Here is a 12416-nt window from a genome sequence, read left to right on the forward strand (position 1 = left end):
CTGCATACGTTGCAGTTTTTGAAAAGAAGTGATCAATCAGGGAAGACACCATGCTGCTACTTTGCTCATATACGGAATGTCACGTACTACGGTGCGTCACTATGTCATAACAAGGGCATTGCTCAGCATTCACAGATGCCATCTTTTGATGCTGAAGATGGAAAAACTTAGTCACAAGTTAGTATGCTATTTTGTTCGAAATATGCCACCGCCATCTAGGTTTTTTTTTTTTTTTTTTGTTAACATTAATTCAATACGACCTCTAAAAACACAAACTAGAACACATATTAGTAAGATGCAAATCTATCATTGTGGAGTTTTAACTTATTAACATCTCTATCATGGTGAGGGTAAAAACTTTCTGGCCTTTCCTCATATAACAACAGTAATAGAAAAGGAAGTGGAAAGTAGTTGGCAGGTCCAAACGGTACCATCCCAGCATTTGCTTGGTGGAAATGGGGAAAAATCCTGAAAATATGTATCAGAATGTCAGGCCCCTGGATTCGACTCCGGAGCCCCCCGATTGTGAAGCAAGAACGTTAACAACTATTCTACATTCCCTTGCTACGATCTTACGTGTATTATTCAACAAAACCAGATAAGCAACCTTTATTTTGACTTACATATGTACATCCAGTTCAAACATACTTGTGTAGCCCATCCACCAGTTCCCCACATGGCTCGAGCTTTTGCCGCAGTAGGTCGGGCTTCCATTTTCGGTGGATTGGTTAACAATGTTGAATACTTGCGCCATCTTTGTTTTTTGCCCTTTGATTTATACGAAGAATTATATTTCTGTTTTTTTTAAATAAACTGGAATTTTATTGGTTTGATTTTACTGATTTCTTCTTCAAATCTCTTTGAATATCCTTTCATTTTTTCCACTACTATAAGACCTATTGTAGTCGGGTTGTGACATCACTGAAGAGCTGGTATGTGAAGCAAATATCCATGTTTAAGAATGCTCCAGTACTTGTACACCAATTTTTAGAGAGGTAAGTGGAGAGTGATTAAGTACTCTCAAACAGTCTCTCTAAGTGGAGCTATGAACTTTTAAAGTTCACTTGTTTCACGTTTTCGACATCATATAACGCCGAAACTATCCACTTTTGAGCACAGGTCCATATGAACTCTTTTGCTTATTTTGATGTGAAAAATCTGATCTCAAAATATTGTGAGACATTTACGTAACACCCTGTATAATGTAGTCATTTTGAGAAAGCAAGGGACATTGTAACTAGGCCTAAGGAAAACAAGGTGAATCAATGGGCTGAAAAAAAAAAAAAAGTGGCGGAAATACTCAATATCGTTAAGCTGTAGCTCCACATCTGAAACAACCTCGGTGCTAAAATAAAAGACGTTAAACTCAAAACAAACCAAAACCGACAAAACCACTCACCAAAAGACCCAAATGAAAAGTTTCCAAGAAATAAAAACTACGAAAGAGAAGAAAAGACATTGAAGGAATTTATATTTAAAGAAAACACATGTATAATACAATATTGGACATTTTTTCTATTAGTTTTTTATGTACAAAAAACAGTTGTGTGTGACCAAACCAAAGAATATCTATTCTAATATATTTATACAAGCTAATTGTTATAATATTTACACATACTATTCTATGAGACTACATATGTTACATATCACAGGCAGAAGATAGTACAACAAGCTATGCTGTGTGTTTTACATATTAGCGATTTTCATACACACAGCGTAATTACATATACATTATTAGGTGTTTTATTAGGCACTTTTTTATTTTACAAAACTAACTTTAAAAATATAAGGTGACCCAAAAGTATCTACACACCTTTCTTATTTCATACTGATAAAATGTCAAGTTTACATTTTAACAGAAGTGGTTGAGAAAATACTTTCTAAATTTGAGAATGTAAGTAAAAAAATCCAGAGAATTAAATGAATGAAAACGAATGACTACTTGAGATTGACAGTCCAGAAAATACTGGGCACATTTTCATTTTCAATTTTTAAAAATCACATAACGCAGGGGATACATTAACTGATTTAACTAGTGCACAACACTAGTGCAAAACCTGGAATTCTTCCGTCATTTCACAACAATGCATTTTATTATGTAAACACAGCAACTACTTACGTTTCTAATACGTTTTAGAGAAGCTATCTATAAAAATAAGAATAAACTTTTCAGGACGAATTCAATGAAAATTATTCTCCTAAACTGAACATCATTAATACACATCTTCAATAATTAAACTAACACTTAATATCAAATAGTTACGGAAGTATACTAAACATACGCAACTAAATTATACATCAAACATGTTACGAAAGTCAATATATCACATACGGATGGTAGCCATGGCGATCGTTTTGACTTGATAAAAGTAGCTAATATCGTTCATTAAAACGGAACACAGCAGACTTTTTCTTAAGCTTTCGAACAACATATTTATAAATGAATTATTAAAAAGTACTGATATATTCGATACGGGTAGAAACGTGATAAAATAGACTTTATTCCTAAAGGAGCACTTGAAGTTAACTACAGCTAAATATAGCGGAAGCCAATTATTTAGAATTAGTTCAAAGAATAAACTTTGTTTCAAAACATGTATCAAATTAGGCTTAGTCGGAAGAAAAAGAGAATTGAGAAAGAGAATATAAGAAAAAGAGAATTGATACACAGCTATGTTTGCAAAATGGTTTTTAAACTGTTTAAGAATCTTCTTCCAATAATTTTCGTAATGAAAGACCAACTCTGATACACTTTTCTGTAAATTAAAGGTAATATAATCTTATATTACTATAACTGATGTATAGGAAACAGTTAGAATGGCCATAAGATAAACCTATTACTTCTATCCCCCACAGTTCTTTTTCAATCATAAGTTTTCAATTCAATTCATGTATCGTCGTACAAATAAAAACAGAAAAGGTTAAAATATATATATATATATATATATATATATATATATCAAGCGCTACGGATAGGTTTTAAAAAATGATATGTTTACCATGTTGCAGCAAACAGCATAACAGCAGCATTGGGCAAATATCTCGGTATCAGTTTCTTTCTTTCTTTTTAACTATTCCGTGATAATTATCCTATTTTTGTGTGTTTTTCATTTTAGTGTGCATAACGAATTTACGATCCATGAAATGGGCTGAAAAGCCATGATTGAAAGAGAAGTGTCAAGGGATGAAATGGTACGTTTCTTTCATGTTTATAAGCAGTATATAATGTACTGTAATTACTCCATCCATCTACAGATTATAAACCAAGAACATTTCACTGGAGGAAATATAGTTTTCATTGTGAGTGTACAATCGAATAAAACATTCTGCATTATCAATAAATACGATATATATTTTTGCCCACTTTAGAAGAGATGTTCTTACTCTAAAATAAACTAAAAGTATTAATTTCTGTCAAAATAAATATATATTTTAAAATTTTCATGGTTAGAGTTGAAGTTTCGCTACGGATAGTACAGTCGTCAGCAGAAGTCTTATGGGACCACCCATAATATATAATTTCATTGTAATAACTATGAAACATACGACTTAATTTGAGTACTGTTTTCGGCAACTAACGCATAAAATAAACTCTACTCGAGTTCTGTATAAATGAACTTCAATAACCTGATATTTTAGTCTGTGTACTAAGATTGATCAGTAAATAAACTCTGTCGAATTGTCACTGATACCACTACTAGTGTTATCAAGGTTTACGTAACAGCTGAGGATTAATGATGGTAGGAAAAAAAAGCGAAAATAAAACTAATTTCCGATTATACACTAAAATATAAAGTGGATATATTTTATATACATTCTTTGACAATCAGAAATTTACGTGTACATATTGTAGATATTTATTTGTAGCTGTAGATATTAATTCATTTTCACGTATTTTTATCGTGCTCTTATTAAATCCCTAATTCTTATCTATTATTTTTGATAATGTTAATACCAAAATTAACGAAAATTAGACGATATTCGTTCAATCATCGTTCTTAGTACACCGAATAAGCGAGCGAGTTTGTTGTATTTATTGTTATAATACAGTTTCTCAAGCTTCTTGTATAATCCATCTTCTCGGATCAGCCCATGACAGGGGTGTCCAACCTGTGTCCCTCAAGGTCCTCCTACCTGGTCTAGCGGCTACCGCGCGCACCTTTTCCCGGTGGAAAAGCATTGAATGCATTACGGTGTTTGGGATTCCACTTTAAACTGTACGTCTACGTATCATGTAGTCTTGGTGCTGAGAAAAGAAATAAAGCTTAACGAACAACAACATCAAGGTTCTGAAGTTTAACGCAACGGAGAGCATAGAAAAGAACATTGGGCTATGCACTACAATAGAATATTTCTGGGTTGACACAAATAATTCCATGGCAAATAAAATAAGGTATCATGTGCTGCGATTGGTGCCATGTACGATTATGCATGAATTTCATGTCAACATTATAGTGACTTAAGTAGAAGACCGAGTAAAGAACCAAGGCGTAAGGGCTGGATACTCTGTCTGAGCAGTATAAAGTCATTGAAGAAAAGAAAGAAAGAAAAAAAAAGGTTATTTTACAACCGGTGCTCACTCGAGTTCGTACGGGGTTAGGCTTATCATCCTCACTACGGTTTGCGCTTACTAACCTTGCGCTAGCTCAGACTTATACTCACTCGACCTCACGCTCATTTATTGAGACCAAGGCTATTGAACACGTGAACTTGGCACGAAAGTTTGGACAACTCATCATGGAACAGATATATATACACGTTTGGTGTTTGCTGGCGACTATACAACCCTGTGTTCCGTTGAAACTTCTAACTAGATCACACCACTCGGTACACAAACGACCTATCAGCTCAGGGTAACATGGGATTTTCAAACACTAAATGCATTTTCCTTTTAACTCTTAATGCGCAACAACAACAACATAAAAACAAATGCCATCTATTGTGTACATACCCTTTCTTTATACCCGAGGTAATCTTTCCAATTCTTCTTTTATTTCATTTGAAACGGGAGAAAAAGAAGAAAAAAGAGCACATAAAATATTAATCACACTGACACACACACAAAAGAAAACTAAATGTTAAAACATAATGAAAATAAATAAATAAATTGTTACAGGATACTTAATTTGTATCATGAAACTAAAATAATTCACAGGTGACTGAAACACACAACAAAGAAGTCTTGTAAAGTCAACCACCAGCGTCTTCAATTTAACAGCCGCAGTACTTTCTACACGTTATTTCAATGATGTTAGTTACTCAATAAGTATCATTAACAAAGAGTTACAAACCAACTACAAACTAAATATTCAATAATCATTTGAATTTAGGTTAAAGTGCCTTCGTCTGCATAATTAGTATCTCGAAATCTAAGCCTAACTTTGTCCATCGAATTTCTGAAAGAATTTAGTGGAATATATCGCCCCCAGAAAGCAGAAAGGTGCTAAGAGCCATTTTCCTTGATTTCCAACTAAGTTCATGTCCTGACTACCCATTTCATGTTTAAAGTTGTACAGAAGGGAGAAAGGTCTGCAGTGAAAACTGAATTCTAGAAGAAAGAAAGAATAATTAATTAGTGTTTCATTCGTTTTTATTCATCTCCTGAGAAATTTGCATAACACCTTTCTGCTTTCTGGGGGCGATATATTACATTATTACGCGATATTAGGTGTAGGGATTCAGCCGTTAAAGCCCACTTCATAACGTAGAAAATATATTAAACAGTATATAAAAACATCATAAAATCACTAGCTGGCAAAAAATATGAACACCCTTAATTACGAGAATACAGCAACTTTAACTCTACTTCGTTTTGTTTCTCTTGTTAATTTAATGTTTATTTTGCGAAGACAATTCACGATCGGTTTTCTATCTTCATCACTAAAGCTTTGCGACATGGATCTATTATGCACTGATATGAAGATTATCAAGTGGGAAGTTCGGAAAAGAGAAGAAATTGCTTATCTCGTCTCTTTCCCCAATATTACCAGGCTGTCAAAAACTAACATAACGACTTTGTTGTCTTATTGCCCGAGTTTACGACGTAAGGCACAGACACCATATAACTATCAATTACAAATTTGTACTATTTTACCTTTGAGAAAGCAAATATTAAGAATTGATATTATCAGGAAGACAGGAAAAGCCCAAACTCTCATATTTATAATTATAATCCAATGACAAGTTGTGAAAATTTAATTCTCGGAATGTCTCTGTATAAAACGTAAATTTAGAACCATACACTTAAAGCTATAATTTTTGAAGTAGTTCTCTTGAAGATTTATACACTAGTTTAGATAGTTAGATGGAAGCAGGCCTGGATCATCTTTCATAGCAACACTGTTAAAAGAAACAGCGGAATATACACGGAGGTAGGTTGAGTGTATGAAGATCGAATTCTATAATCGATTTTCTTGGTCACAACTCTCTCACGATGAGCACACAAAGGCGCTTGATGACTCTTTCTAATGTTAATGTTGAATACCGATTTCACAACTGCCAATTCACCAATAATTCTATCAGCCTGAAATTTACACACATCAGTTAAAGGAGTACAAAAGCGATTAGTCTAGTTATTCCAACTAAATGACTACGGGTGCTAACACGCGGTGGGTAAGCACTTGAAATTTGTTACCATCAATAAATAACTGATACTAATCCGTACTGAAGGTAGCGAGCTGTCGACGCCGAACTAGTATGTTTGCACTATGACAGGATTCAGACGTCATTAAAAAAATACGCATTAGTACAGATTAAAATAGAATTGAAGAACATGTGTCCCATCAGAACTCGAAACTAGATCCCTTATATCACGGAGATTGGTATCCCAGGAAATATCTGCATTAAATACACACGTTGTTCAATTTGTTTATTTTAATATTTCAATAACTCACTTAACCAATAACCAATACGACCTTTTATCCTCCTTTATCTGATGATGTATACCATAATCGATACATCGTGATATAAAAAAATATGTTTCTTATATGAATTCCTGTTTAGAAAAAAACACTTGGATGTAATTTATAATGATTCGTATTCGCTCATTTCTAAGAAGATTGACGTAACTCAAAATGACAATTGATAAATTATGTGTGGAAAATGGAGTAAGTTATCTTTGGTTTTTGCTGTGGAAGAATGACTTAAGATACGCGGAAATAATCCATGAAGAGAAATAAGTATATATATATTTCTACATTACTATTAGTATACAGTGAGGAGAAAATGGGCTGAACAAAATGATTTGCTCGAGGATAAAACCCATGTGTAGTTTTCCAGAAAATCAATCAAAACGAATTTTGCTGTCAACATAAAAAATGATAGTATACGAGACCCACGCTATCCATTAAGGTCGGTCAAACTGATACGCAATTAACTATGTAAACAGTAGTATAGCAATCGAAAAAATGTCATCGAAGTGAATAAAACAGAATGCGTGAAAGTCAATTTTCATACGTAATTAAAATTCGTAATACAGTTTCGTTAGGTATGTGTATGTGTAAACAAATGATATATGAAGTGCTTTCTATTTTGTGAACATGCAAAATAGTGTAACAAAACCACATTGACAATTGTAAATAAATATATAAAAGAAACAAAATACAAACAGTAATCCAAAAGGAATATTTACTACTTGCAATTTTCCGCAGATAAAAAGATAAATCGAAGTTCTTGTGTTACATCACTTTTCTCGAGAAATGAATAATATAAAAAATTCCATATATTATTATTACCATACAATGTCTTCCAAGTTGTGTGCTTCACTATCGTCACACCTGGAATCACTTTCGTAAACTACGATTCTGAGCGATATTATTAACACGTGCATACATTAAATAAGGATGTCATCAAAAACTAGACAATGCAAAGCAAAGAGTTTCTATACATAGATGAAAATGGTTTGATAAATAATTCTAACACAGGCAAAAATGTAATAACTAGGAATATTCTACTTAGTACGGGTATTTAAGAAAATACATCTGGGAACGTAATTATTTAACATTAATAGCAATGGCAACTGTGATCTAGTTTAAGCATAGAAGCGTAAAATATTGATTATATATTATAGTGTCTACAAATTTAAAACAATAATAAATGAACTTGAAGCAAATTCGACTCTAAAGCCGAAAAAACGTAGATTATTATTATTATTTTAATGTTGCAAGTTATGTATGAGGATGTTACACAAAGTATTTAGTAAGGTGCTTCATGAAATGTAATATCTTTGATATTAAATGCTCCTTTTATTAAAAGAAAATTAAACTGACTATGTAGTCAATTTAGAAATATTGGTTTAAAAATGCTCTTTAACTTCAAACCATTTTTCATGCGTGAAACATCACACTGAAAGAGGTTATAGTAACAAGTTTTATTTTCTTTCTCACGACAAAAACATTCTTTTCACATGTCTTGAAACTATCTGCATACCAAACAATAGTGTGCAAAGATTCGACAAATCAAATTAATTTCTGTTGTCATTTATTATTATATACTGCTTATTTTATAATACTTATTACGAATCTTAGCCTGTCTTTCTGTTCCTCATTCTCCCATGACTTAATTTAAAACAATTTAAACTCTTATTATATTGAGGATTTCTCTTAATTCTTTTTTTTAAACGCTTTATTCTCAGATTCTTTAGATAAAGTATTTAAGGTAACTACAACAAGAAATATTTAAGAAAAAATGCTGCACTTTTTTAAGAAGAAAGAAAAAAAAAGAGACAAATATCGATTACTTCTATGACATACTTAACATTCATTTTACTATCTTATATCTTCAACTTACTACGAGCTACGCTGTCTTACGCTGTTTCCTTCAATATAAACGGAAATCATCCATAAATTATACACAACATAAATATAAATAAGTTACGCATGGAATGCGTTTATTTGGTGGAATCAAGAGATTTAATTCTAAAATTACAATATGAACGAAAAATGTGTACGCATAATAAAGCCAATATGGCACCTCCTTATGTCTAAAAATTGTAGTTTAATCAACAAAGTTGATAACAATTATCTGCTTTGAAATTTTAGATATTGTTTTCGAAATGTACACTAAATATTTTCCTTACGAAACCTTCATCTAATACTTGGAACAATAACTAATTTATTGTTATATAGTTAGCACATAAGACGCGGGAGAGCCGGGTTCGAGTTCTGGCTCAACCAACCAATGTAATACCTCCGAGCACTGGGTTGTAGTCAAGACAAAAAATCATACGAATGGACATAATAATAATAATAGAACTTATACGTTTACACAATGACGAAAAAGACAATTGCTCTGTCACGCATACTAATCGTTATACTTTTAACAAATATTATGCACTGGCTATCGACTACTAGTCCTACTCTGTGCTAGTAGGAAGCTCTCTGGGTACAACTTTACATTCCCTGTTACTTTACAAACGAAATTACTCGTGTGTATAAGTTGCACTACATCATATTTCCGCTCAAATTCATTGTTTATTTTTCAGAGTTAACACACTGAAACCCAAACCCGAGGTAGATTCGAGTGATGTAAAATGTTCGCGCGTCCCATGCCCAGTATTAATCGTAATACATCAAGATATTCTCAAACAATCTGCTTTCATAATATAACAAGTGTCTTTCTATATTTTACCCCTAGTCATTACATTTGAACTAAAAATATTTACAAAACGCCCTAGGGTTTTCGATCCGACTAGTGAATATACACCTGGATCTCAAAGTATTAGATTTCAGTTCTATCCCAAACATTGCACAAAAATTTTGTGGCACACCCTATACCATAAAAAGTATAACGATCAGTATCTAAATAAATAATATCACACTAACATGATTTGAGAGAATCTTTCTCTTTCACGTAATCCTAAATAAAATAATGTTTATAAAAGGTTAAAGGGTATGTGTGCTTCAAACTTTTAAATGTTACAAAATTCCTGTGTCATTGCCTAATACATCTAATAGAATATCTATCGATTTGATACGTATTAGCTTCGCTACAACTTTGATTTTGACACTACTTAGTAACGTTGTTGCGTAATCAAATGAGATTTTCGTTATCACGGAAACGAGCTCCCTGTAGCTAAGCGGTTCGCGTACGCCTTTGGCGTGGGAGACCTGGGAAGAGTTTATGTGGTTCAGATTCCACGTTAAGATGTAGGTCCACATCTCATATAGCCTCGTTGCTGAAAGGGACGTACTAAATTCGAAATCAAATCAGATCAATTTATTACAGAAATATTTAAAAACAAAATTACCGGTTTTCTATCCTCAAGGTACAGAAAGTGTTAATACGTAAAAAAATAAATCGATTGAAAATTAAGAGTTAATTTCGTTCTTATAATTCTCCCTTCATAACTTATCTTTAATAAGCTTTAGTGATAACACAAGGGAGTGATTTTTTTTAAGGGTATCACATCACTCCTCGAATAGTCTTCACCGAATACACTTGCAGGTAAAACATTTCGATCCGACGCAAGTACAGGATTTTTCAAAAAAAGCCCATTGGTTGGTTGCTTGTACTCTTGTATTATATAAGGTCACTTCTTCCTCATCTTTTTTTACTTGCGTCAATAAAAGCCACAATCTCCTATATGAAGAGAATCATCAAACAGTATAGAATGTAAAATAAATACTGTAATAAATAAATAAATAAATAAATAAATAAAAATTGTATACGCATTTTATTCCAGCGTAATCGAAGTACTTGTAAGTCTCTTGATTCCACCAGTATTGATCTGCAGAAGTGATACTATTTCCGATAGAGAAAACCAACTAAATGTGTTATCCTGTAAACAGACTCTTGATAGCTGATCCAACCCAACAAAACCCAGTGAAGTAATTGACATACGATAGAGCCAACCCATTGTAGATCCAGGATTTCCAACTGCTTTGAGAAATCGCATCAATACGACTTTCGATCTCCTCGCATAAGGCCTTCCTGTCGTGCGAACGACCGCACTTCATATCACACAGCATGCGTTTCTTACAATCAGCATCACATTCAGGCCGCACAGGAGAGTTCTTCCAGTAATGCCTGAAAAATCATGACTTCATAAAATCAAGTATTAGCACGAAAATACAAAATAACTGCACATCCTTCATATCGATTTCTCTCTTAATTTTTTTTTTTTTTTTTTTTTTAATTACTTGAATGAGCCTTTCCACATTAACAAATCACATACACTAACAGAAAAACATGATGTAAACACTATTACCTAATGTAGTCACCACCAAAAATGTACATTAATTCCATAAATGTTCTTTTGTATCCCTAGTCTCGCGTGCAAAGCCTCGTCTTTAATTATTGCATACCATTTCAGAAAAATAGCGTGTTTAAGTTGCAACTAGCATAAAAAGAATAAGAATATCTACGTCTTAGCTGTGTAAAAGTAGCTGAAAATAAAAACAACACTTCTGCACTTGTACATAATTTTATTTTACCGCAAATAAGTTCTCCTTAATCCCTTTCCGTGGTCTAGTAGCTACTGTGTGCGCGCTTGGTGCACGTGGACTTGGGTTCGATTTGTGGTGAGAACAATAAAACTTCTACGCATTACGATGGTTCAGATTTCACCTTAATCTGTGATTCCAATAGATCGGCATCACTATTGATTCTTACTTATAATTCCCACAATTTTATACATCAGCTCTGTACATGGTGTCTCAAAAATTAATGTATATGCTCTTTAAGAATACCTGATTTCTCACAAATTAACGCAGATAGATATAAAACGTTTGTGAGTTATGTAACTTAAGAACGTAACCCCCCCCCCTTTTTTTTTTTTTTTTTTTGACAATGAAGATGGGTACTATCTTCAATATGATGGGGAGCCACACCACTTTCATCGTGATATGAGGTATTTTCTCGGTCGCACATTCCCTGAAAGATAAACAGGCCGAAAACGGAAAACCCGAATCGATCTCCGGATTAAATACCCCTAGACTTGTCTTTTTGGGGAACACAGTTTACGTCGAAAGACCACAAACATTGGAAGATCTGAGAGTGCAATTTCAGTGTGCATATGATGTTACAATATTAGAAACAATATTATTGATATGTCTTTTCTACGTCGTTTTCGACAATGTATTGCTGCGAAAGGTGCTATTTTGAACATATACATCCTCAAGATACACCACACCACAAAACTGTACATTTATCTGCTTTAATTAGTGAGATATTCTGTCTTAAAGAGTCTATAAATTAACTGAAGAGACCTTGTACAATACAATGTATTATAATGTACCGATTGTGAGCATACCTCGAACCACATATCATAGCATATGTTTATTTAATTTTACTCATTTATTTATAGTTTGTTTCTTTAACCGAAGTACAGTTTGTATATAAAGTATGCCACCTTCTACACGTGGTGGCTCGTGTCATAAATAAGTCATCGTCTGAGGGATCTTGCGGAAAACACCCCC

General features: G+C 33.1%; 1 protein-coding gene across 9 annotated transcripts in view; it reads right to left on the bottom strand.

Annotated features, from left to right (window-relative positions):
• Positions 1–12416, bottom strand: part of LOC145684015 (sphingomyelin phosphodiesterase) — a 273240-nt gene that overhangs the window by 14180 nt on the left and 246644 nt on the right. For 5 of the 9 annotated variants that reach the window (XM_081755813.1, XM_081755814.1, XM_081755815.1 and 2 more), the window contains 2 exons: positions 10840–11025; positions 1431–4987 (listed from right to left, as the gene is read on the bottom strand). In XM_081755813.1, coding sequence (XP_081611939.1) covers positions 4849–4987; positions 10840–11025 — 325 coding nt within the window. In that variant the 3' untranslated portion in view covers positions 1431–4848. Of the gene's footprint in view, positions 1–1430; positions 4988–10839; positions 11026–12416 lie in introns of those variants that run through there. The other 4 variants (XM_081755820.1, XM_081755821.1, XM_081755818.1 and 1 more) reach the window with 4 other exon arrangements.

Source organism: Thermobia domestica, chromosome 4 (genome assembly GCF_964235325.1).
Source record: "Thermobia domestica chromosome 4, izTheDome1.hap1.1, whole genome shotgun sequence".
NCBI classification, from domain to species: domain Eukaryota; kingdom Metazoa; phylum Arthropoda; class Insecta; order Zygentoma; family Lepismatidae; genus Thermobia; species Thermobia domestica.